This window comes from Hemitrygon akajei, chromosome 7 (genome assembly GCF_048418815.1).
Source record: "Hemitrygon akajei chromosome 7, sHemAka1.3, whole genome shotgun sequence".
Classification (NCBI taxonomy): Eukaryota; Metazoa; Chordata; class Chondrichthyes; order Myliobatiformes; family Dasyatidae; genus Hemitrygon; species Hemitrygon akajei.
In genome coordinates, this window is record NC_133130.1 from 131,052,783 (window position 1) to 131,080,083 (window position 27,301).

General features: G+C 49.2%; 1 protein-coding gene and 1 non-coding gene across 6 annotated transcripts in view; both read right to left on the reverse strand.

Annotated features, from left to right (window-relative positions):
- Positions 1–6,017, reverse strand: part of sfswap (splicing factor SWAP) — a 189,711-nt gene extending 183,694 nt beyond the window's left edge. Inside the window, exons 1-2 of one of the 5 annotated variants that reach the window (XR_012099698.1) lie at positions 5,589–6,016; positions 464–630 (exon numbers count right to left, since the gene is read on the reverse strand). Coding sequence is in view for 4 of the 5 variants with exons in the window: in XM_073051954.1 (XP_072908055.1) it covers positions 464–630; positions 5,589–5,839 (418 nt within the window). In the remaining variant the exon portion in view is untranslated. Of the gene's footprint in view, positions 1–463; positions 3,182–5,588 lie in introns of those variants that run through there. The other 4 variants (XM_073051954.1, XM_073051956.1, XM_073051957.1 and 1 more) reach the window with 4 other exon arrangements.
- Positions 6,018–23,726: 17,709 nt separating this feature from the next.
- On the reverse strand, positions 23,727–23,799 carry trnaf-gaa (transfer RNA phenylalanine (anticodon GAA)). The gene has a single exon. It is a non-coding gene; the product is annotated as a tRNA-Phe (tRNA).
- Between the last annotated feature and the right edge of the window lie 3,502 nt (positions 23,800–27,301).

Here is a 27,301-nt window from a genome sequence, read left to right on the forward strand (position 1 = left end):
TTGTGGAGAGGAAAGAAATGCATTAGACTTAAATGGCACCAAATCTGATCTGACCTGAACATAAAGCTACTCATTAAATTCTAATACTTAATACCTGATCATGGACTAAATTACTGAAAAGATTTATAACATATCTTTAATAAAATTTAATGTGAACTAGGAAAAAAGCCTCAAAATATATCCACAGATAAATCAACTTTCCTATTGAAGAGAAAGACACAATAATTCTTAGTTTCCATTCTGCCCTACTAGTTGCGTACAATTTTCTTTTGCGGCTAATTTAACTACTGCTGAGATCCTTTTTTTGACAAGGAGGGATTCCTTTTCCAATTCCCCAGGGTACTGTCAAATAAGGAATATCAAAAAGAATGAGTGGCATGGTCAAATTACAGAACAGTTGTAAAATTTGCAGAAATTCACAATGAATTTGGTGAAAAGATAAAGTTGTTTCACAAAGAAGTACCTTGCCTTGCCTCCTCCTCAAGCAAGTCCGTATGCAAGGCTAAATACCTCTCCTCATCGCAAAGGGCCTCAATCCTCGCCTCTTCCTCTGACAACTGATAATCTCTGTTCCAAGTGTACTCAGCGTCGCATTCTGAGAGGTCGTGTAAGTGACCCCGGCAGTCGTACCTGCAAGGTGAACACACTGGTCAACACAAATAGAAATGAACCAATGACCAATAAAAAAATGCACATACTTACCACACTAGGCAACCTGAAAGCAACATTTATGGAAGCAAAAGCACATTGTAGATAAAATTACAAAAATACAATAACTTACTATATTAGATATTTAAATTTAAACATCTTTCTGTCCATATAAAACAATAGCAAATACTTTGAGAAAAGTTAACCCTGTTCTTCACCATAATACTGCATGGTTAACTGTAAACAGACGCCCGGTTTGCCAAGTGCCGACACTTAAAAAGAAATGAATCTTACCGTGCACGTTTCAGTCAATCACATCGCTCTGCTAGCTGTCAAAGACACGCTTGCTGGACAATATTTCATCTGCAAAAAGCAGTTTTAACAGACGCACAAACCTGAGGACATAAATACCTATCAGCAAGAACCAAATGGGCCGAAAATGTCCTCGCTTCACAATGCTCTGCGCTTTCCTGGAGGATGAGGAGGAGGAGGAGGAGGATAGGGAGAGCTCTTCATCAGAAGGCAGTCTGTCCTTTGGAGGCAAAATCAGGACTAGGGCTGTTTTTATCCTAGCCATTTTATTACCTGTTAAATTCACTGGGGAAGAAGCTCTGGATTATGTCACAGAGAGAAACATACACATATATTTTAAACATTGATGAGGGCAAATAAAGACAGAGCATGCATGCTTACAGGAAAATTACCCCAATTCACAACAGTTTAATAAATGCTTTTTTTTAAAAAAAGCAAAATATTGCAAAACATCTGAAATAAAAACAGAAGATGCTGGAAAACCACAGGTCAGACAGTAGTTGCACAGGATAGTTAACATGTCAGAGTTGGGATTTTTCAACAGAACTGGAAAAAGTTGGAGATATAACAAGTTTTATGATGGAAAGAAAGGGATGGTAAGCCCAGTTCTGATGAAAGATCGCTGACCTGAAATGTCGCTTCTGTTTTAATTTCAGAAGATTGAGAGGCCGTGCCACACTCCAAGGATTTGTGCACAAAATTCAGGCCAGCATTCCTGTGAAGTATTGAGAGTGTGCTACACTCCACTACTGAACTGCTGTTAAACCAATGTCCTGTTCGCACTCTCTGGGAGCTGACACAACCCTTTGGAACTCTTTCAAAAACCAGATTTCTCCATGGTGACCTAGTTACTATTTATTCCTCGCAATATATAAAACACTTGGTGATCATCACATATGTGGGAACTTACTGTGTGCCTAATCACTGCCACATTTCCGACATTACATTTACACTTGAAAAATACTCCACTGGCTGAAGAACATACAAAGTTCCATTTTTGATTTTATTTCTTTATGGAAATACAGTGTAGAATAGGCCCAGTGAGCCATGCTACCCAGAAATCCACCAATCCTGGCCTAATCACAGGACAATTCACAATGACCTACTAACCGGTACATCTTTGGACTGTGGGAGGAAACCGGAACACCCGGAGAAAACCCACCCATTGCACAGGAGGATGTGTAGTCTCTTTACAGATGACGCTGGAATTGAATGCCGAGCTCCGATGCTGAGACCTATAACAGCATCGTGCCTACTGCTACGCTGCCATGCAGTCATGAAAAGTGCTGTTAAAATGTTCTAAAGTGAAAGACATCTGAGAATAGTGGTGGGGACATCACATACATCAAAGTTGGTTTATACCCGGGCAATGAAGCTCATTGGGGCGAAACGGCCTGTTCTGCACTATTTCTCCAAACATGGAGCACCATGATAGAGTATCAGTTAGCTCGGACCGTTGGGTCTTGAGCTCAAATCCGGCGATCTTGGTAAGCAAGTTTCTACTTTCCTTCCCCTGTGCACCTTTAAGGAGTTTTACGTTCCATGACTGCGTAGGTTTCCTCCGGGTGCTCCAGTTTCCTCCCACAGTCCAAAGATGGACCTGTTAGTAGGTTAATTGGTAATTGATCTGTGATTAGGCTAGTGTAAAAATAGTTAGGTTGCTGGGCGGCACAGTTGGTGGGCAGGAAGGGCCAGTTCTGCACTGTATCTAAATAAATAGGATAAACAAATGGAATCTAACCACTCGTTTTGCTTAAGAGATAAATATAGGACAGTGCACTAGGTCAAATTTCCTTGCTCTTCTTCAGTGTTAGGGGATGTTTACAACTGTACGACCCTGGAGCAAAATTAGCCATTCAGCCCATCAAGGCTGCTCTGCTAACATGTGGTGCACAACACATAACCCTTGGGTCAGTTCCACACTGACTGTGAGCAGCAGGACACCCTAGTTTACTGACTCTCTGGCCCACACAGCTGAAGTCTGAAAACTCAAACGCTGCTCCTATGCCTTGTGCAGGAAGGCACAAAGTCGACTGTACTTCCTAAGAAGGTTGGCGTCATTCAATGTCTGTAGTGAGATGCTGAAGATGTTCTATAGGTCAGTTGTGGAGAGCGCCCTCTTCTTTGTGGTGGCGTGTTGGGGAGGAAGCATTAAGAAGAGGGACGCCTCACGTCTTAATAAGCTGGTAAGGAAGGCGGGCTCTGTCGTGGGCAAAGTACTGGAGAGTTTAACATCAGTAGCTGAGCGAAGGGCGCTGAGTAGGCTACGGTCAATTATGGATAACTCTGAACATCCTCTACATAGCACCATCCAGAGACAGAGAAGCAGTTTCAGCGACAGGTTACTATCGATGCAATGCTCCTCAGACAGGATGAAGAGGTCAATACTCCCCAATGCCATTAGGCTTTACAATTCTACCGCCAGGACTTAAGAACTTTTTAAAAGCTATTATTAATGCTTTTTGAGATAGTGATTTAGATGCATATCATATTTTTTTACTGAGTTAAGTATTGTATGTAATTAGTTTTGCTACAACAAGTGTATGGGACATTGGAAAAAAGTTGAATTTCCCCATGGGAATAAAGTATCTATCTATCTATCTATAAATGGTTAGACAGCAAGGTGATGCTGAAATACATTCCAAGATATGCTGGGACACATTGTCAGTGATGTAATCTGGGGTTGTCGAGTGTTTTGGGTCTTACAACATCAGATACTCTTGCCCAGGTGACCCAGCCAAGGGTTGATCAGGCCCTGGCTTGTGTCCCAGCAGAACTGGTCCATAGGTCACACCCCTTGAACCACAGCCATCTGGAGACTCAATTCAGCAGCTTCTTTATCAATCCTGAGGGCTCTTTTCTTTGCAACCCCCGTAATTACAAGCAAGACCTCTACACCCACCTCTATAGGTTCACATCGTGCCCTCCACCCAGCTCTAGCACTGCTCTACCAGCTCCTGATATTGGGCTTTCTTACACCTCCTTAATCCAATTTCCAAGGCCTTGTCAGTTAAGTCATGTGCCCTGATGTACCTACGTCAAAACTGTCAAAGTGGCCATGAAAGTCTGTGAACTTCCAATATATATTTATTATTTGTAAATAAATTTAAGAATTACTAAGAAAATTGAATGTTAGACCATAAGACTATATAGAACAGAGCAGAATTAGGCCATTCAACCATCGAATTTGCTCCACCATTCCATCAGGGCTGATATATTATCCTCTCGACCACAGCCATTCTTCTGCCTTCTCCCCGCAGTCTTTGATGCCCTGACCAATCAAGAACCTATCAACCTCTGCCTTAAATATATTCAATGACTTGGCCTCCATAGCTGTCTGAAGCAACAAATTCCATATTCACTACCCTCTGGCTAAAGAAATTCCTCTGTTCTGAGGCCGTGTCCCCTGGTGCTAGACTCACCCACTGAAGGAAACATCCTCTGATGCTTTCTTTTAAATCAAACTAATCAAACCTATGGTTAAACATTTTAAACATAGCTCAATCCAGATAAAGGAAGGTAACACCTGGAATTTATACACATTGTTCCAGCTGTTCCTCGCTACTGAAACGGAAGGAGTCCCTGAACCTATAACCAGACTGATCTGGAGTAGGTTCAGTCCCAAGGTTTTCTGATGTACCCCTGGAAAAACTCCAGCTAGCTGGACTAGAAGCCCAGTGTCACTGTGTGTGAGGGCAGCAAGGAGCAGTCAGAAGTTCGGGACTTCCAAGTACTCAGGGCCCTAAGTTCTTATAGCTCTCCCAGAGATTCAAAATTGTTTAATATCATTTCCTGTACACCAGGGTAAAGGGAAACAACATAATTGTTACCCAGATCCGATGCAGCACAAAATAATGAACACAATAACAATAATAAACACTAAACATAAACATAGCTTATATGCATATAGATTGATTGTATGTCCATAAAGTGACACCAGGTATAGGAGTGCCTGTACATAAGGTGACAGACAGGAAATGATAAAGTAGTGGTGGTTAGGGGTGTGGAGGTGTTGATCAGCCTTACTGCTTGGGGAAGGTAACTGTTTTTGAGTCTGGTGGTCCTGGCGTGGATTCTATATAGTCTGCTCCTTGATGGGAGTGGGACAAATGGTCCATGAGCAGGGTGGGTAGGATTCATCCTGATGTTATTGACCCTTTTCCAGCACCTTTCTGTATATATGTCCGCCTGCCTGATCGGACAGGAGTCTGGCCCTAACACCTAATCCAAAATACTGACACTGCGATGCTGCCGCCCTGCAGCCCCTCGTCGGCTGTGTTATGCTCCTTCAGCACCAGCTCTTCCCAAGCCACCAGCTAAGTACACCCTCTGTGCCAATCTCGTTGCCCCTCAATACCACCTTGGCCCCAGCTGCTGGCACCCCCTCCCTGTGTGACGCTCCCTCACTCTCTTCCCCCGGCCATGTGGCGTTCCCTCAATATCAAACCCCTCCCAGCCGTGCGGCGCTCCCTCAATACAACAGCATAGCGCCGGCCTGGACCCTGTGACTGCCTGGAGTGCGGCTGACGGCTGTACTCGGGGAAAGGTGGGTGAAGGTAGATTTGGGGGGGAGGGGGGAGGAAGGGGTTGGGTGTCATTGCGGGCTCTCAGCGGCGGGGATCACCGACCTGTCGATCAGCAGCCCCGAGTCTCCCATCCACGGGATGAGGTGGCGGCCCTGATCCAGAAAGCGGGCCCGGTCGTCCTCCCGGAACAGCTTGCAGGCGTAGCCGAAGACCAGCAACTCGGCCCCGCTCCCCGTACCCGTCCCGGCCCCTGTGCCCGTGCCCGCCGCGCCTTCCTCCTGTTTGCGCTTGCGGTGGCTCGGGAAGGCGTGTGCCCGTGCCTGGGCCTGAGCCTGGGCCTGGGCCTGGGCCATCGTCCGCCGCTGCCGCTCCTCCTCCTCCTCCTCCCGCCGCCGGGCCGCAAAATGGCGCTGCTCCCTTCCAGCCGTCTCCAGCGACGCACTTTCCACACGGTCCTGCCAACACTAAGTAACCCACACCACCTCGCCGGACCACGGTGGCTGTTACACGTTTTATTTTAGTTTGTTTGTTTTTCGCCCCCTCATCTCGCTCTTGCTTCCTTATCCGAGGAAACGAGATGACGAATCTGCGGATGGCCTGCCGCTGGTCACGTGTCAGATTCAGCCCCAGGCCAGATTCAGATTCGATCGGAGTCCTATTCAAATCCAGATCAGAATAAGATCTCGGTTCAGATTCATTTATTTATTACATGAACGCTCGGCGTTCAAGGTGAGGTAGTCAATGGTAGTAGGTGGTTGCCTCTCTGACTGGAGGCCTGTTCCTAGAGTTATACGTACTGTAGGGATCGGTGCTGGGTCCAGTGTTGTCATCTATATCAATGATCTGGATGATAACGTGGTTAACTGGATCAGCAGATTTGGGGATGACACCAAGACTGGGAGTGTAGTGGACAGTGAGGAAGGCTATCATGGCTTGCAACAGTATCTGGACCAGCTGGAAAAATGGACTACAATGGCAGATGGGAATTAATGCAGATAAATGTGAGGTTTTTGTGCTTAAGTAGGACCAACCAGGGTAGGTATTACACAGGGAACAGTAGGGCACTGAGGAGTGTGGCAGAACAAAGGCATCTGGGAATAATTCGTGGAAAGTGGCAACACATGTAGATAGAGTTTTAAAAAAAGCTTTTGGCACATTGGCCTTCATAAATCAAAGTGTTGAGTACAGGAGGTGGGATGTTATGTTGAAGTTGTGTTAGATGTTGTTGAGCCAAATTTGGAGTAGTGTTTGTAGTTTTGGTCACCCAACTACAGGCAAGATGTAAATAAGGTTGAAAGAGTACTGAGAAAATTTACAAGGATATTGCTAGGTCTGGAGGACCTGAGTAATAAGGGAACTTTGAATAGGTTAAAACTATATTCCTTAGAATGTAGAAGATAGAGAGGAGATTTGATGGAGGTCATGGGTTAAGGGTGAAAGGTGAAAAGTTTAAGGGGAACATGAGGGTTGTGAGAGTGTGGAATGAGCTGGCATCACCTCTCCTCTCGTGAGGCAGAACGGTCTGTCCTCAGTAAGGGCCTCAGCTTTGCACCCGCACCTCAGTGAGTTCCATGCCTGCCATGTACGCTGCGTTCTTCTTCCGACGCCTCCGTCTCAATGCCTCCGTGCAAGGACTCTCCAGCCTGCGCTGATGACCTCTTCTCCTGTCTTCAACCCTCATCCTCTTCCTGTCACCCAACTCTGGTCTTCTGCCTGCTCTGGATCTTTTTGCCACTAACTGCTGACAAGACATTAACCATCTCAACTTTAAAACTCCTCTCTCGAATTCCAACCTCACTCCTTCCAAACGTGCTGCTTTCCGGTCTCTCGTCACTAACCCTAACCTCATCGTCAAAAGATAAAGAGTGGTGTAGTGGTCTGACTTCCATCTTGCTGAGACCAGGCGATAACTCTCAGACACCTCCTCTTATTTATCTTGAACAGGACCCCGCTATGGAACATCAGACCATTGTCTACTGCACCTTATCAACTCTGGGGATCTCCCATCCAATGCCATCCAATGCCATAGTTTCCTTACCCCGCACCTCCTGTTTCTACCTCCCACCCAAGATCCATAAACTTGCCTGTCCAGGTAGTCCCATTGTTTCTGCATGTTCCTGCCCCACCAACCTTATATAAGCTCTGTTATATCCGCCCAGTTCAGTCCCTTCATGCCTAAATCCATGACACTTCACACGCTCTGGATCTTTTCAATGATTTCAAGTTCCCTGGCCCCAATCACTCAGTTTCACTATGCATGTCCAGTCCCTATACATCTCCATCCCCATCCACCATCAGGAGGGCCTTAAAGTTTTCTGCTTCTTTCTGGACAACAGACCCAGCCAGTTCCCATCCACCGCCACTCCTCTCCGTCTGGCAGAACTGGTCCTCACTTTCAATATTTTTTCTACAGCTCTTCAGACCAGAGGTGTAGCCACGGACACTCGTGTGGGTCCCAGCTGTGCCTGCCTTTTTGTCAGCTACGTGGAACAGTCCATTTTCCAAGACTACACCAGTGTTGCTCCCCAACTCTTGCCACTCTACATTGCTGCTTCCTGCACCCATGCTAAACTTGTTGACTTCATCAACGTTACCTCCAACTTCCGCCCTGCCCTCAGATTTCCTCGGCCCATTTCCAACACCTCCCTCCCCTTTCTTGATCTCCTTATCTCTATCTCTGGAGACAGTCTATCTTTTACAAACCCATCGATTCTCACAGCTACCTGGATTATACCTCTTCCCACCCTGTCATTTGACAAACTATCATCCCCTCTTAGTTCCTCTGTCTCCGCCGCATCTGCTCTCAGGATGAAGCTTTTTGTTCCAGAGCTAATGAGATGTCTTCCTTCTTCAAAGAAAGGGGCTTTCCTTCCCCCAACATCAACGCTTCCCTCATCTACATCTCTTCCATTTTGCACACGTCTGCCTTCATCCCATCCTCCCAGCACTCCTCCAGGGATAGGATTCTTCATCTCACATACCACTGCACACCCAGCATATAAGTCTCCGTAATTTCTTTTTTTTCCAGTCCTGAAGCTTCGACTATTTACTCTTTTCCATAGATGCTGCCTGGCCTGCTGAGTTCCTCCAGCATTTTGTGTGTGTGTTGCTTTGTACTTATCATTTTTTAATATTATTCTGTTCTTTATTGCCTTGTGTGTTTTTGTGCTGCATCGGATCTGGAGTAACAATTATTTCGTTCTCCTTCACAGTTGTGTACTGGGAATGAATCTTGAGTCTTGAATTTTGAATAAGCCAATTCCAATTCCAGTTACAGCTAGATTGTAAAGATTCCACGGCAGGCTGACAACTCAGTGCTTTTTGTGGACGTTCCATATAGCAGGCAAAAATTCTACCATGAGTCACCAACGCTGCACATCCAGCTCACTGGTTTATTAGCGAGAGAGATGGCAGGGGAATTGCACGGACGTGGTCATAGCAAGGACTAGGCCTCAGGCCGCGGTGTCGCTCATATGCAGCTGCCCGGGAGAGGGGCGTCTGGGAGAGCTGCCTGGGAGAGAGGTGTGTGGGGGAGGTGCCCAGGAGAGAGGTACCCGGGAGAGGGGCATCCGGGAGAGGTGCCTGGGAGAGAGGTGTGTGGGGGAGGTGCCCAGGAGAGAGGTACCCGGGAGAGGGGCATCCGGGAGAGGTGCCTGGGAGAGAGGTGCCCGGGAGAGGGGCGTCTGGGAGAGAGGTGCCCAGGAGAGGGGCGTCTGGGAGAGCTGCCCGGGAGAGAGGTGTGCGGGAGAGGTGCCCAGGAGAGGGGCGTCTGGGAGAGAGGTGCCCAGGAGAGGGGCGTCTGGGAGAGAGGTGCCCGGGAGAGGGGCGTCTGGGAGAGAGGTGCCCGGGAGAATGGTGTCTGGGAGAGAGGTGCCTAGGAGAGTAGTGTCTGGGAGAGTTGCCCGGGAGAGAGGTGTGTGGGAGAGGTGCCCAGGAGAGAGGTACCCGGGAGAGGGGCATCTGGGAGAGGTGCCTGGGAGAGAGGTGTGCGGGAGAGGGGCGTCTGGGAGAGAGGTGCCCGGGAGAGGGGCGTCTGGGAGAGAGGTGCCCAGGAGAGGGGCGTCTGGGAGAGCTGCCCGGGAGAGAGGGGCGTCTGGGAGAGAGGTGCCCGGGAGAGGGGTGTCTGGGAGAGAGGTGCCCGGGAGAGTAGTGTCTGGGAGAGAGGTGCCCGGGAGAGGGGCGTCTGGGAGAGAGGTGCCCGGGAGAGGGGCGTCTGGGAGAGAGGTGCCCGGGAGAGGGGCGTCTGGGAGAGCTGCCCGGGAGAGAGGTGTGCGGGAGAGGTGCCTGGGAGAGGGGTGTCTGGGAGAGAGGTGCCCGGGAGAGTAGTGTCTGGGAGAGAGGTGCCTAGGAGAGTAGTGTCTGGGAGAGAGGTGCCCGGGAGAGGGGCGTCTGGGAGAGAGGTGCCTAGGAGAGTAGTGTCTGGGAGAGAGGTGCCCGGGAGAGGGGCGTCTGGGAGAGAGGTGCCCGGGAGAGGGGCGTCTGGGAGAGAGGTGCCCGGGAGAGGGGCGTCTGGGAGAGAGGTGCCCGGGAGAGGGGCGTCTGGGAGAGAGGTGCCCAGGAGAGGGGCGTCTGGGAGAGAGGTGCCCAGGAGAGTGGCGTCTGGGAGAGAGGTGCCCGGGAGAGGGGCGTCTGGGAGAGAGGTGCCCGGGAGAGGGGCGTCTGGGAGAGAGGTGCCCGGGAGAGGGGCGTCTGGGAGAGAGGTGCCTAGGAGAGAGGTGCCTAGGAGAGTAGTGTCTGGGAGAGAGGTGCCCGGGAGAGGGGCGTCTGGGAGAGAGGTGCCTAGGAGAGTAGTGTCTGGGAGAGAGGTGCCCGGGAGAGGGGCGTCTGGGAGAGAGGTGCCTAGGAGAGTGGTGTCTGGGAGAGAGGTGCCCGGGAGAGGGGCGTCTGGGAGAGAGGTGCCCGGGAGAGAGGTGCCTGGGAGAGTTGCCTGGGAGAGAGGTGCCTGGGAGAGAGACATCTGGCAGAGAGGTTCTCAGGAGAGAGACACTGGGAGAGAGGTTCTCAGGAGAGAGGCGTCTGGGAGAGAGGTGCCCGGGAGAGGGGCGTCTGGGAGAGAGGTGCCTAGGAGAGTGGCGTCTGGGAGAGAGGTGCCCGGGAGAGGGGCGTCTGGGAGAGAGGTGCCCGGGAGAGGGGCGTCTGGGAGAGAGGTGCCTAGGAGAGTAGTGTCTGGGAGAGAGGAGCCCGGGAGAGGGGCGTCTGGGAGAGAGGTGCCTAGGAGAGTAGTGTCTGGGAGAGAGGAGCCCGGGAGAGGGGCGTCTGGGAGAGAGGTGCCTAGGAGAGTAGTGTCTGGGAGAGAGGTGCCCGGGAGAGGGGCGTCTGGGAGAGAGGTGCCTAGGAGAGTGGCGTCTGGGAGAGAGGTGCCCGGGAGAGGGGCGTCTGGGAGAGAGGTGCCCGGGAGAGAGGTGCCTGGGAGAGTTGCCCGGGAGAGAGGTGCCTGGGAGAGAGACATCTGGCAGAGAGGTTCTCAGGAGAGAGACACTGGGAGAGAGGTTCTCAGGAGAGAGGCGTCTGGGAGAGAGGTGCCCGGGAGAGAGGCGTCTGGGAGAGAGGTGCCCGGGAGAGAGGCGTCTGGGAGAGAGGTGCCCGGGAGAGAGGCGTCTGGGAGAGTTGCCCAGGAGAGAGACATCGGAACCGGGTGTGGCCCGGCGTCCATGCCTGCGTCAGTGCTTCCTTGCAGTGTTCACTCAGCGGAAGGCCGGCCCTATTGAGCTCGACTGCAGACTGCTGCAGCATTCATGCACACAGGGACTTGGACTATATTGTTTGTGTGAGTATATATTACTGATATATGTGGATGTGCCAGGTATGAATGTTGGTACTGTGTTTTCCACCTTGGCCCTGGAGTAAGGCTGTCTCGTTTGGCTGTATTCATGAGCATCCAGCTATGGTGGAATGACACTTGAAATGGGCAATTCTTTGTAAAAATTATCCATAATAAACACTTAATTTTTATTGTGAATGCTACTTGATATGTGCCAGCGATGCTGCTGCTGCTGCTAAGTTTTTCCTTGCTGACAGATACTCTGCACCACAACTTGAACTTTGATTTTGGATTTGTAGAGGGAAGAGTCTTGTGACTAGGGACTGTGCAAATGCAAATAATAAATAAATAATAATACATAACAAGAATATGAGATAACAAAAAAAAAGAGAGTCCTTAAAGTGAGATCATTGGTTGAGGGAACATCTCAATTAATGGGCAAGTAAGTGTGTTTATCCCCTTACGTTCAAGAGCCTGATGGTTGAGGGGCAGTAACTGTGGTGTCATCCTGAGGCACTTGTACCTTCTATCTGATGGTAGCAGTGAGAAGAGAGCATGGGCTGGGTGGTGGTTATCCCTGATGATTGATGCTGCTTTCCTGTAGCTGCGCTCAGTGGTTGAGAGGGCTTTATCCGTGACGGACTGGGCCAAGTCCACTACCCGTTGTAGGATTTTCTGTTCAAAGGCATTGGTATTTCCATACCAGACTGTGATGCAATCACTCTCCCTGGAGTGAACATTCATGTATCCAAGTACTCAAGTTACCAAGGTAAAACAGGCAGCCAGGATTTAATATTTTAAGAAAGTATAAGAAGTGTTTACATGGGTTAAGTTGCTTGGCACCAATTAAGGTATGATTAATGTGATATTAGGGGTAGGGTTAGGGTTAGCTACTAAGTCTGGCAGAACCATTTCTACTGACAGGAGAAGAGGCAAAGGCGGATTACTGGCACCTTAGAACCAGTCACTCTGGGCAAATGGGACCCTTCAGCTGTGGTTGGCAGCTCATCTAGGAGAAGGAAAACTCTGATCTCAAACCTCCGCTGCCTTGTGGCTGTACCCACTCATGGGGAAGGCCTCGGAAGTAATTGATAAGGGAAAACTCCGGAACTGGATTAAGGCAGTCCTACCTTGAGTTCAATACTCAAAGGTTCAACGCTCCAATTTAATGTCGGAGAAATGTATACACTATACATCCTGAAATGCTTCTTCTTCTCAACCATCCACAAAAACAGAGGAGTGCCCCCAAAGAATAGATGACAGTTTAAAAGTTAGAACCCCAAAGTCCCCCCAGCTCCCCTCCCTCCTGTGCGTAAGCAATGTTGATGGTGCCAAACTGTATCGCTCTCTGCCGTTGCTTTGGGTTCATCAGCTGTGTGGCGTGGGGGAGCTTGCTGTACGGGCCACATCTTGCTCTGCATATTGTACTGTCCAGGCTTGCGTATCATGTGAACAACTAGGACACAACATTCATGGTCGACGCTGACCAACACAGTCCTCATTCACTCAGTGTATGATATGCAGTATATTGTCTGAATCTATGTAATTTGAATTAATGTATAATATTATACGGCATTATGAATTAAAGTACAATATATGTTTTGAGTCCTTCAAGAGGACTACCACCTTGTTGTAGGGTTTGGAGGCTTGTGTGGCTCACTGACCCGAGAGCTATGCTGCCTGGAGTAGGGGCTTTATGCTTTGGCTCTTGCTAAGGTCAGCCATGCCAAACAGGTCAAAGGGTAGAGGTCAGACTAAGAGTGATCCACTGGTTCCCCGGGTTCAGGAGTTTGGCTCAGGGTAAACAACCCTGACTGGCCAAACAAAATTATTAGAGAAACGGGAAGGAAGAATCTTTATATACAGACAGAGATGGAGGACCTTCATTGCTCTGCCCTAAACACCAACAACATAATGAGCAGAAAGTAAGACATATGTTTCAAGTGAATAATATTAATTAGTATTATACAATGTTTTGAATTGATGTGTAAAATATGTTTTGAGTGTTGTCTGAATCTATATGCGTATAATTCCGATGTAAGCAGCTATTTCATTATACCTGTACATCACTGTACGTCTGTAGTTGGGCTGACTGACATTAGTAGCTTGAAACAATTTATTAAACTGAACAACACTTTCCTGTCATTCTGTCTGGTTGCACAGTACTGGATTTGTCAATGTGGAGTGCAGAGTGAGATTGTAAATCGGACAGGAACAAGGGATATTGGGAATGATGAGGGTGGAGTGCTGCAGAAGGGGTGTGGGACAGGTGGCAGAGGAGGAGTGCCAGGAACGATGGGGTGGCACGGAGCAGACTCACCCAGTCCTGAGACACCAGGGCTGTTTGTTTTTTTGTGACAGCAGTACAGTGCAACACATAAAGTCACTACAGTACTGTGCAAAAGTCCTGGGCACCCTAGCTATATGTGCCTAAGACTTTGCACAGTACATGTACTTCGATAATAAATTTACTTTGAACTTTATTATCCTGCATTACTCCTTTTGACATAGCCCAATTAAGTGTTATAGCTGCAAATATACCGAAGTGTGGATTACGGGTCGTTCTTAGAGAATCCAGCGTCACAGGGTAATACATTGTTTGGATGAAAGGAGGAGTGAAAGTAAATCATTCTGTGTCACCAGAGATTCTGCAGATGCTGGAAATCCAGAGCAGTACACACAAAACACTGGAGGAACTCAGCAGGTCAGGTAGCATCTATGGAAGTAATGTTGTTCTGGCTGACCTCCAAGAGGACCACAACTTTGCCGTAGGGTTTGGAGGCTTGCCTGCCTCAATGACCCGGAGAGCTACGCTGGCTGGAGTCAGGGCTTTATGCTTTGGCTCTTGGTAGGGTCACCCTTGCCAAACAGGTCAAGGGGAGGAGGTCAGAATAACAGTGATCCACCAGTTCTCCAGGTTTGGGGGTTCAGCTCAGGGCTAACAACCCTGACTGGTAAAACAAAATTGTTGCGGAAACAGCAATGAAGAATCCTTCTACATCTGAGTGTGATGGTATTCCTGAGTCTCCGCCCGGGACTTGCATGACTGACAGTAGTGAAAACCAAGAGGGAGCTACTGACATGATGAAGGAAGCCCTGAACACCACCAGAGATGGAGGATCTTTATTGCTGCCCTAAACGCCAGCGGCATAATGCTCAGTAAGTAAGTAAATTTTGGGCCGAGACCCTTCTTCAGGACTGGAAAGCGAAGGGAAAGACTCCAGAATAAAAAAGTGGGGAAAGGAGGAGGACAGCTAGAAGGTGACAGGTGGGTGGGAAAGGTAAAGGGTTGGAGAGGAAGGAATCTGATAGTAGAGGAGAGTGGACCATGGGAGAAAGGGAAGGAGGAGGGGACCCAGGGTGAGAGAGTTAAATGGCCAGAGAGGGAAATAGAAGATGAAGGGGGGTGTTTTTTTACCAGAATGAGAAATTGATATTCGTGCCATCAGGTTGGAGGCTACCCAGACGGAATTTAAGTGTTACTCCTCTATCCTGAGCTTGGCCTCATCTTGGCACATGAGGAGGCCATGGACCCACATGTGGGAAGGAGAATGGGAATTAAAATGTTTGGCAGCTGGGAAGTTCTGCTTTTGGTGGATGGAAAGGAGTGCTCAAGAAAGTGGCTGTGTGTTGTGTCTGACTTTGCTGCTGCATTCAGCCTTGTCGGAGGAGCTGGTACGCAGTCGAGGGGAGTCTGGGTGATTGACGGGGGGCTATATTGGAAGCTGAATGAGGTGATTAATGGAATGTCTGTATAAGGCCATCTAAAACTTTGACAAGATTCTACTGACACACAGTGGAGCGAATCTTGACTGATTGCATAACGGGCTGGTACGGAGGGGAGCAGTGGGTCACTCCTGGTACGGAGGGGAGGAGTGGGTCGCTCCTGGTAAGGAGGGGAGGAGTGGGTCGCTCCTGGTACGGAGGGGAGGAGTGTGTCGCTCCTGGTACGGAGGGGAGCAGTGGGTCGCTCCTGGTACGGAGGGGAGCAGTGGGTCGCTCCTTGTACGGAGGGGAGGAGTGGGTCGCTCCTGGTACGGAGGGGAGGAGTGGGTCGCTCCTGGTACGGAGGGGGAGCAGTGGGTCGCTCCTGGTACGGAGGGGAGCAGTGGGTCGCTCCTGGTACGGAGGGGAGCAGTGGGTCGCTCCTGGTACGGAGGGGAGCAGTGGATCGCTCCTGGTACGGAGGGGAGCAGTGGGTCGCTCCTGGTACGGAGGGGAGCAGTGGGTCGCTCCTGGTACGGAGGGGAGCAGTGGGTCGCTCCTGGTACGGAGGGGGAGCAGTGGGTCGCTCCTGGTACGGAGGGGAGCAGTGGGTCGCTCCTGGTACGGAGGGGAGCAGTGGATCGCTCCTGGTACGGAGGGGAGCAGTGGGTCGCTCCTGGTACGGAGGGGAGCAGTGGGTCGCTCCTGGTACGGAGGGGGAGCAGTGGGTCGCTCCTGGTACGGAGGGGAGCAGAGGGTCGCTCCTGGTACGGAGGGTAGGAGTGGGTCGCTCCTGGTACGGAGGGTAGGAGTGGGTCGCTCCTGGTACGGAGGTTAGGAGTGGGTCGCTCCTGGTACGGAGGGGAGCAGAGGGTCGCTCCTGGTACGGAGGGGAGCAGTGGGTCGCTCCTGGTACGGAGGGGAGCAGTGGGTCGCTCCTGGTACGGAGGGTAGGAGTGGGTCGCTCCTGGTACGGAGGGGAGCAGTGGATCGCTCCTGGTACGGAGGGGAGGAGTGTGTCGCTCCTGGTACGGAGGGGAGGAGTGGGTCGCTCCTGGTACGGAGGGTAGGAGTGGGTCGCTCCTGGTACGGAGGTTAGGAGTGGGTCGCTCCTGGTACGGAGGGGAGCAGAGGGTCGCTCCTGGTACGGAGGGGAGCAGTGGGTCGCTCCTGGTACGGAGGGGAGCAGTGGGTCGCTCCTGGTACGGAGGGTAGGAGTGGGTCGCTCCTGGTACGGAGGGGAGCAGTGGATCGCTCCTGGTACGGAGGGGAGGAGTGTGTCGCTCCTGGTACGGAGGGGAGGAGTGGGTCGCTCCTTGTACGGAGGGGAGCAGTGGGTCGCTCCTGGTACGGAGGGTAGGAGTGGGTCGCTCCTGGTACGGAGGGTAGGAGTGGGTCGCTCCTGGTACGGAGGGGAGCAGTGGATCGCTCCTGGTACGGAGGGGAGCAGTGGGTCGCTCCTGGTACGGAGGGGAGCAGTGGGTCGCTCCTGGTACGGAGGGGGAGCAGTGGATCGTTCCTGGTACGGAGGGGAGCAGTGGGTCGCTCCTGGTACGGAGGGGAGCAGTGGATCGCTCCTGGTACGGAGGGGAGCAGTGGGTCGCTCCTGGTACGGAGGGGAGGAGTGGATCGCTCCTGGTACGGAGGGGAGGAGTGGGTCGCTGCTGGTACGGAGGGGAGAGGTGAATCTCATCCTGGTAGCCTTGTTCCTGGGCGAGTCCAGGCAGTGGCAGTGGAGGGCTCTTCCCAAGCTGACTACATGCCCCTCTTCCGGGATTACATCTATGCCTGGGTGTCCTTGGAGAAGGTGCATGCAGTCTCTATGGGCACAGTGGGGGGCTTCCAGAAAAAGTGGAGCTAGAATGTGTTGTTGATAACAGCACAGTAGTGTAGAGGTTAGAACTACTTTTTACAGTACCAGCGACACAGGTCCAGTTCCAGACGCTGCCTGTAAGGGGTTTGTATGTTCTCCCTGTGACTGTGAGTTTCATCTGGGTGCTCTGGTTTCCTCCCACTGTCTAAAGATGTACCAATTGGTAGGTTAATTAGGCTAGGTTAAATCAGGGGTCACTGGCTGGTGCAGTTCAAAGGGCTGGAAGGGCCTGTTTCACCCTGTATCTCAATAAATAAATAACCATATTTTAATTTGAAGTCGCTGATGGTTTTGAGAAGCCCTGATTATTGCACGTATTTTTGTGAGTGCATAAATATTTGTAGAAAATGGCCCAGTATGGAAACACCAACGCCCAGGAATGGAAAAGTCTACAGAAAATGGTGGTTACAGTACGGTCTGTCACAAGGAAAGTCCTTTCCACCACTGAGCATTGCCACAGGAAAGCAGCATCCATCTTCAGGGAACCTCGGTCTCTTCTCACTACCACCATCGGGCCAGAAGCACAGGAGCCTCAGGTCCCACACCACCAGGTTCAGGAACAGTTATTACCCTACAACCATCAGTCCCCTAAACCAGTGTGGATAACTTCACTCACCTCAACTCTGAACTGAGCCTAGGGTCCCACACCACCAGGTTTCAGGAACAGTTATTACCCTACAACCATCAGACTCCTGAACGAGTGTGGATAACTTCACTCACCTCAACTCTGAACTGAGCCTAGGGTCCCACACCACCAGGTTTCAGGAACAGTTATTACCCCTCAACCATCAGACTCCTGAACGAGTGTGGATAACTTCACTCACCTCAACTCTGAACTGAGCCTAGGGTCCCACACCACCAGGTTTCAGGAACAGTTATTACCCCTCAACCATCAGACTCCTGAACCAGTGTGGATAACTTCACTCACCACAACTCTGAACTGAACCTAGGGTCCCACACCACCAGGTTCAGGAACAGTTATTACCCTACAACCATCAGTCCCCTAAACCAGTGTGGATAACTTCACTCACCTCAACTCTGAACTGAGCCTGGGGTCCCACACCACCAGGTTCAGGAACAGTTATTACCCCACAACCATCAGGCTCCTGAACCGGTGTGGATAACTTCACTCACCTCAACTCCGAACTGAGCCTAGGGTCCCACACCACCAGGTTCAGGAACAGTTATTACCCTACAACCATCAGGCTCCTGAACCAGTGTGGATAACTTCACTCACCTCAACTCTGAACTGAGCCTAGGGTCCCACTCCACCAGGTTCAGGAACAGTTATTATCCTACAACCATCAGGCTCCTGAACCGGTGTGGATAACTTCACTCACCTCAACTCCGAACTGAGCCTAGGGTCCCACACCACCAGGTTCAGGAACAGTTATTACCCTACAACCATCAGTCCCCTAAACCAGTGTGGATAACTTCACTCACCTCAACTCTGAACTGGTTCCACAACCTACAGACTCACTTTCAAGGACTCAGCAACTCAGTATTATTTAAAGCAACACACAAAAATTCTGGAGGAACTCAGCAGATCAGGCAGCATCTATAGATAGGAACAAACAGTTGATGTTTTGGACCGAGGCCCTTCTTCAGGACTGGGAAGGAAGGGGGAAGGCACCAGAATAAAAAGTTGGTGGGGGGGGGGGGGGGGGAAGGAGGCTAGCTGGAAGGTGATGGGTGAAGCCAGGGGTGTAGGAAAGGTAAAGGGCTGGGGAGGAAAGAATCTGATAGGAGAGGGAGTGGACCATCGGAGAGAGGAAAGGAGGAGAGGATGAGATAGGCAGGGGAGGAGAGGTAAGAGGCTAGAATGAAGAAGAGGGAAGGGGGAGGGAATTTTTTTACCGAAAGGAAATGTTGATGTTCATGCTTCTGGTTGGAGGCTGCACAAGGTGTTCCTCTTCCTTCAGGATCATTTAGTATTATTTGTATGATTGGTCTTTTGCTTATCAGTTGCTTGCCAGTCTTTGTTATTTATAGATTTTCATAAATTCTGTTGTATCTCTTTATTTACCTATAAGTGCCTGCAAGAAAACAAATCTAAGGCAGTGTAGCAAATGATGACATATACTTACTTTGATAATAAATTTGCTTTGCATTTTGAACTTTGAAGTGTTGGCAGCAAACAATGGAGTGTGCCTCGGCACTTACAACAAGATTGTGGCGGGTTTTCTTCAGTGCTTACAGTCCTGTGCGGAATAGAAGGAATTGGACTCCACAACAGAGCAGAAACTAGCTTAGAATTCTGGATTCCCACAGTACTGAGGAGACCAAAAAAAACAGTCCTGGTGAAGGGTCTTGGCCCGAAACGTTGACTCTTTATTCCTCTCCAGAGATGCTGCCTGACCTGCTGAGTTCCTCCTGCAGTTTGTGTGTGTTAACTGTGGATGTGTTTGGAGAGAAAATTCAACAGTCTGAGGTGCAAAGGGACTCGCGTCTCCTCGTGCAGGATTCTCTAAAGGTTAATTTGTAGGTTGAGTCATTGGTGAGGAAGGCAAATGTGATGTTCGGATTCATTTTGAGCGGACTAGAATATAAAAGCAAGGATGTAATGGTGAGGCTTTATAAAGCACTGGTGTAGCCTCACCAGTGAGCGGTTTTGGGCCCCTCATTTAAGAAAGAATGTTCTGACGCTGTAGGGTTCAAAGCAGGTTCACAAAAATGATTCCAGAATTGAAAGGCTTATCATATGAGGACCATTTAAATGGCTCTGAGCCTCTGCTTACTGGAATTCAGAAGAATGAGGGGTTACCTCATTGAAACCTTTCGAATGGTGAAAGGCCTTGTTAGAATGGATGTGGAGAGTGGGTAAGATCAGAGGACACAGCTTCAGAATACAGGGATGCCCTTTTAGAACAGAGATGAAGAAAAATTTCTGTAGCCAGAGCTTAATGTAATTTGTAGCTTTTATTATTATGTATTGCAATGTACTGCATCTGCAAAACAACAACAGATTTCACAACCCATGCCAGTGACATTAAACCTGATTCTGATTCTGTGCTGGGGGAGACCTGGGCTCGTTTCAAGCTGGTCACCGGTACGTTTAGCATTTCAGAGGATGCTCAGCATCTGAGCTTCCTGTTCCTGACGGCTCTCCAGTGAGTCCCGTGTCCTGTCCCAGGGCCAGAACCACATACACACACACACACACTCATACATACAGACACACACATTCAGACACACAAACACACACACTCTCTCTCACACACAAACACACTCAGATGCACACACATTCTCACACACACACACACACACACACCACTCACCTCTTAAGTTGGACGTTCTGGGTTTCAGCCCTACTTTAGAGAGCAGTGCACATAAATCTCAATATTTTTGCTCTCTTGCATGACGGTATATATATTTCCTAGGGTGGCAGGGTAGAGATGCACCTCTAGCAAAGAAGTTAAGCTCTTCTAGCTTGCAGGTCACCCTTGGACAAGGTGTAGCACCTGCTTAGCCCTTTCCCTACCCGAGCCCACCCCCTGGATCAGGGTAATGTGAACCCACGGGAGCCAGTGGTGGATGGTCGTTTGAGCAGCCGGTGCAGATCACAAGTCCTGGTTATGTGACCACTGACACCAGGCAGACAATCTCTGAAGAGTATTGTTAATGGCTGGGGTCACCCGTCTTGTAAAGACACTGCCCAGAAGAAGGTGATGGCAAACTTCTTTAGCCAAATTCATAAGGGACCATGATTGACTACATCATATGACGTGGAATGTAACGAACGAACAGCATGGTTTTTATTATAATTTATAGCTCATTTTCATGAATTGTACTGCTGCCACAAAACAACAAATTTCACAATATATGTTAGTGATAATAAACCTGATTTTGATTTGGATTCTAACTCCGGATGTGGTTTTGCTGTCTCCTCTATACATTGGACATTCACAACAATAAAGTCCTCTTTTGGTCGGGTCCACTATGGAATTTGCGTCCTAGCTGTTCACATGATACGCAGGTCTGGACAGTACAATATGGAGAGCAAGCTGTTGTCCGTGTAGCAGGCTCCCCCTCTCAGTGCAGCTGGGAATCCAAAGGAATGGCAGAGACCAATACAGTTTGGCACCAGCAGCATCACAGGAGTCGCCAGTCTGCGTTGAGCTCAATTCAGGACTGCCTTAGGGACCCCAGCCCTGGATTTTTCCCTTGGGGTTTATTCCCAAAGCTGTAAGACTGCAGAGGTTTGAGATCAGAGTTCTCCTTCTAGATGAACTGCCAACCACGTCTGATGAAATCCATCTGCCTGAAGTGACTGGTTTTAAGGCACCAGTAACCCACCTTTGCTCCTTCTCCTGTCAGTAGAAACGGTTCAACCAGGTTTAGTAGCGAAGTCACACACGAAGGCCAGGAGCTGGACTTGGCTGACAGAGGCTATTTGAGGCACATGCCATGGGGAGCATTTAATAGGTAGTGGGAGCTTGTCCCCATTACCATTCCCAACTATGACAACCATACGTAACCCACGTTGGACATTACATTATTGTGGCTCACATGGTGGACTTCCCAACGACTATGAACCTGGTGTTAAATTCTGACCATTTCAATCCTGTCTGGGTTGTGGGCAGTCTCTTGCAAAGTGACCTTTATGCCTGCAATTAAAACAGTTCCATTTTTATCTTTAAAATGGAGCATACTAAACTGAACAAAGTATTTGTATTCTAGAATCTGCTGTCTCCTGCGTCCCTGAAATTCAAACATCAAAGTAAATTTATTATCAAAATACATAGATGTCATCATATACAACCCTGAGATTCATTTTCTTGCAGGCATACTCAATAAATCTAATAACTATAATAGAATCAATGAAACACCACACCAGCAATAGGCAAAGGACAACAAGCTATGCAGATGTAAAAAGAAAGAAATAATAATAAATAAGCACTAAATATCAAAATACTGTATGAGATAAAGAGTCCTTGAAAGCGAGTCCATGTGGGAAAATTTCAATGATTGAGCAAATGAAGTTGAGTGAAGTTATCCCCTCTGCTTCAAGAGTCTGGTGGTTGAGGGGTAATAACTGTTCCTGAACCTGGTGGTGTGAGTCCTGAGGCTTCTGTACCTCCTTCCTGATAGTTGAGAGGTGATAACTGTTCCTGAACCTGGTGGTGTGAGCCCTGAGGCCCTTAGACCTTCTTCCTGATGGCAGTGATGAGAATACGGTATGCCCTGGGTGGTGAGCATATCTGATAATGGAGGCTGCTTTCCTGCAACAGTGCTCCATGTAGATGACTCAATGGTGGGGAGGACTTTACCCATGATGAACTAGGCCATATCCACTACTTTTTATAGGGTTTTCCTTTCAAGGGCATTGGTGTTTACATACCAGGCAAGAACAAAAATATCACTGCTTATTTACCAGTATTAACTTGGTTTTGCAAGGCAGCTAACTTCAATCTTATTTCCTCACCTATCACCCTACCAGCCTACAGATCCAACGTATAATCCTCTGTAACTTCCGCCACCTCCTACGGGATCCCACCACCAGACACATCTTCCCCTCCCCCCACTCACGGCTTTCCGCAGGGATCGCTCCCTACGCAACTCCCTTGTCCATTCATCCCCCTCATCCCTCCCCACTGACCTCCCTCCAGGCACTTATCCCTGTAAACGGAAGAAGTGCTACACCTGCCCCCACACTTCTTCCCTCACCACCATCCTAGGCCCCAGACAGTCCTTTCAGGTGAGGCACCACTTCACCTGCGAGTCAACTGGGATGATATACTGTATCCGGTGCTCCCGATGTGGCCATTTATACATTGGGGAGACCCGCCGCAGACTGGGAGACCGTTTCGCCGAACACCGGCGCCCGGTCCTCCAGTAGTGGTGGGATCTCCCGGTGGCCACACACTTCAATTCCACAGACCACTCCCACTCCGACATGTCTGTCCATGGCCTCCTCTACCGTCATGAGGCCACAAGCAGGTCGATGGAGCAATACCTTATCTCCCGCCTAGGTAGCCTCCTACCTGCCGGCATGAACATCCAACTCACGGACCTCCGTTGATACCCCTGTCCCCCCCCCCTTACCCCATCCCTATCTATAATTTTAGTCTGGTTCTTTTCTCTCTCTTTTTTCCCCCCTCACTATAATCTCCCCCCAGCCCTACCTTTCTTTCTCTTTTATTTCCCATAATTCTCCACCTTCCCCCTAGCCCATTTCCCTCCAGCCTATCACTTCCCAGCTCTCTACTTCATCCCTCCCCCCACTTCTTATGCCCCCTTGACCATCCCATGTTACTTCACTCCTGATGAAGGGTTTCGACCTGAAACGTCGTCACTACCTCCTTCCATAGTGCTCCTCCCATAGATGCTGTCTGGCCTGCTGAGTTCTGCCAGCATTTTGTGTTTTTATTCAATCTTATTGTATCATTTTGAACCAAGGCCATAACTCATAGGAGGAGAATTAGGCCATTCAGTCCATTAAGTCTGCTCCACTATTCCACCGTGGTTGATTTATTATCCCTCTCAACCACGTTCTTCTGCCTTCTCCCTTTAACCTTTGACACTCTGACTAATCAAGAACCAGTCAACTTCACTTTAAATATACCCAATGACTTGGCCTCCACGCCTGTTTGTGGCAACAAATTCCACAGATTCGCCACTATCTGACAGGACACCCTTCTGTTCTGAGGCAGTGTCCTTGGTCTTAGACTCTCCCACTATAGGAAACATCCTCTCTATCAAGGCCTTTCAGTATTGATTGAGATACAGCATGGAACAGGCCCTTCTGGCCCTTTGAGTCGTGCCACCCAGCAATCCCCTGATTTAATCCTAGCCTAATCATGGGGCATTTTAGAGAATACTCACAGGAATGTACTACTCCTTACAGATGGCACCAGAATTGTTATGGTGCTAGTTATGGTGACCAATAAATAAGTCCCAGTGCCGAAACCCGGGATTGAACCAGGGACCTTTAGATCTTCAGTCTAACGCTCTCCCAGCTGAGCTATTTCAGCTGATGTATCTGCAGGATCGTATTTCTCCTCTGTCTTGTACCTCACCATTCTAAATCTGCAGCATTGTATTTCCCTGTGCTTTGCACCTCACCATTCCAGCATCTGCAGTATTGTATTTCCCTGTGCTTTGCGCCTCACCATTCCAGCATCTGCAGTATTGTATTTCCCTGTGCTTTGCACCTCACCATTCCATCATCTGCAGTATTGTATTTCCTTGTGCTTTGCACCTCACCATTCCAGCATCTGCAGTATTGTATTTCCCTGTGCTTTGTACCTCACCATTCCAGCATCTGCAGTATTGTATTTCCCTGTGCTTTGCACCTCACCGTTCCAGCATCTGCAGTATTGTATTTCCCTGTGCTTTGCACCTCACCATTCCAGCATCTGCAGTATTGTATTGTCCCTGTGCTTTGTACCTCACCATTCCAGCATCTGCAGTATTGTATTTCCCTGTGCTTTGTACCTCACCATTCCAGCATCTGCAGTATTGTATTTCCCTGTGCTTTGCACCTCACCGTTCCAGCATCTGCAGTATTGTATTTCCCTGTGCTTTGCACCTCACCGTTCCAGCATCTGCAGTATTGTATTTCCCTGTGCTTTGCACCTCACCGTTCCAGCATCTGCAGTATTGTATTTCCCTGTGCTTTGCACCTCTCCGTTCCAGCATCTGCAGTATTGTATTTCCCTGTGCTTTGCACCTCACCGTTCCAGCATCTGCAGTATTGTATTTCCCTGTGCTTTGCACCTCACCGTTCCAGCATCTGCAGTATTGTATTTCCCTGTGCTTTGCACCTCACCGTTCCAGCATCTGCAGTATTGTATTGTCCCTGTGCTTTGTACCTCACCATTCCAGCATCTGCAGTATTGTATTTCCCTGTGCTTTGCACCTCACCATTCCAGCATCTGCAGTATTGTATTGTCCCTGTGCTTTGTACCTCACCATTCCAGCATCTGCAGTATTGTATTTCCCTGTGCTTTGTACCTCACCATTCCAGCATCTGCAGTATTGTATTTCCCTGTGCTTTGCACCTCACCATTCCAGCATCTGCAGTATTATAAACACAAAGTGCACTGCAGATGTTGTGGTCAAAGCAACACGTACAAACAAGCTGGATGAACTCAGCAGGTCGGGCAGCATCCATTGAAATGAGCAGTCAATGTTTTGGGCCAACACCCTTAGTCAGGACCGAAGAAGGAGGGGGCAGGGGCCCTATAAAGAAGGAAGGTGGAAGGTGCCAGGTGAAAAACCAATCAGAGGAAAGATCAAGGGGTGAGGGAGGGGATAGACAGGAGAGGTGAAGAAGGAATGTAAGGGGAAAGCACTATGGGTAGTAGAAGAAGGCAGAATCATGAGAGAGGTGATAGGCAGCTAGAAGAGGAGGCAGAGTGAAAGTGGGATGGTGGAGAGAGAGGGAGGGAATTACCAGAAGTTGGAGAATTTGATGTTCATACCAAGGGGCTGGAGACTACCCAGACGGTATATGAGATGTTGCTCCTCCAACCTGAGTTTGGCCTCATCATGGCAGTAGAGGAGGCCATGTATGGACATATCCGAATGGGAATGTGAAGCAGGGTTGAAGTGGGTGGCAACCGTCTGTTGGGCAGATGGAGCGGAGGTGCTCAACGAAGTGGTCCCCCAATCTGTGTCGGGTCTCACTGATGTAGAGGAGGCCGCACCGCGAGCACTGGATGCAATAGATGACCCCAACAGACTCACAAGTGAAGTGTTGCCTCACCTGGAAGGACTGTTTGGGGCCCTGAATGGTGGTAAGAGAGGAGGTGTAGGGACGGATGTAGTACTTACGCTTGCAGGGATAAGTACCAGGTGGGAGATCTGTGGTGAGGAACATGTGGACCAGGCAGTCACGGAGGGAACAATCCCTGCGAAAAGCAGAGAGGGAAAGATGTGCTTAGTGGTGGGGTACTGTATTTCTGCAGTACTGTATTTCCCTGTGCTTTGTACCTCACCATTCCAGCATCTGCAATATTGTATTTCCCCTGTGCTTTGTACCTCACCATTCCAGCATCTGCAGTATTGTATTTCCCCTGTACTTTGTACCTCACCATTCCAGCATCTGCAGTATTGTATTTCCCTGTGCTTTGTACCTCACTGTTTCAGCATCTGCAGTATTGTATTTCCCTGTACTTTGTACCTCACCATTCCAGCATCTGCAGTATTGTATTTCCCTGTACTTTGTACCTCACCATTCCAGCATCTGCAGTATTGTATTTCCCCTGTACTTTGTACCTCACCATTCCAGCATCTGCAGTATTGTATTTCCCTGTGCTTTGTACCTCACCATTCCAGCATCTGCAGTATTGTATTTCCCTGTGCTTTGTACCTCACTGTTTCAGCATCTGCAATATTGTATTTCCCTGTACTTTGTACCTCACCATTCCAGCATCTGCAGTATTGTATTTCCCTGTACTTTGTACCTCACCATTCCAGCATCTGCAGTATTGTATTTCCCCTGTACTTTGTACCTCACCATTCCAGCATATGCAGTATTGTATTTCCCTGTGCTTTGTACCTCACCATTCCAGCATCTGCAGTATTGTATTTCTCCTTTGCCTCGTCCCTCACTGTCTCATCATTTTATTTATTTAGAGATACATCGTGGAACAGGCCCTTCCAGCCCAGCAAGCCGCAGCACCCAGCACCTCCCTCACTTAACCTTAACCTAATTACAGGATAGTGTAAAATGACCAATTAACCGACTAGCCAGTACATCTTGGGACTATGGGAGGAAACCAGAGCACCTGTCTGACTGATATTTGCCCAGAGAAAGCTAATTGATTATCAGAGCAACTCAAGTAGATTCTATGAGTGGTGTTTAGCAGTGTAAACGTGAACACAGTCCAAGCAGATTGTGATGCAATAAGTGAGTAGCCAAATTTAGCTGGTCCGAGGCAGAGAAGTAACCCCTGTCAAATTCTTAATGTGGGTTTATGCCGAATGAGTTTTGTGGACTTGAGAAAGGGTAAGATGAGGGAATACACTCCAATCCTCATAGAGGAATCAGGAGTGGAGAGAGTGAGCAATTTCAAGTTCCTGGCTGCCAATATCTCTGAGGATCTATCCTGGATCCAACATATTGATGCAGCTGTAAAGAAGACACAACAGTGGCTATATTTCATTAGGAGTCTGAGGAGATTTGGTTTGTCACCAAAGACACTCACAAATTTCTGCAGATGTACTGTGGAGAGCTTTCTGACTGGCTACATCACCATCCGGTATGGGGAGGGGGACTATTGTATCAAATCGAAATAAGCTGCTGAGAGTTGAAAACTCAGTCAGTCCCATCATGGTCACTAGCCTCCGTAGTATCCAGGACACCTTCAAAGAGCGATGCCTCAAAAAGGCAACATTCATCATTGCAGACCTCCACTTCTGATCCCTTGATGAGGTTTGGTCGCTCTATGAAGCCTGAAGACACACTCTCAACAATTCCCCTCGGCCATCCGATTTCTGAATGGACATTAAACCCGTGAACACTACCTC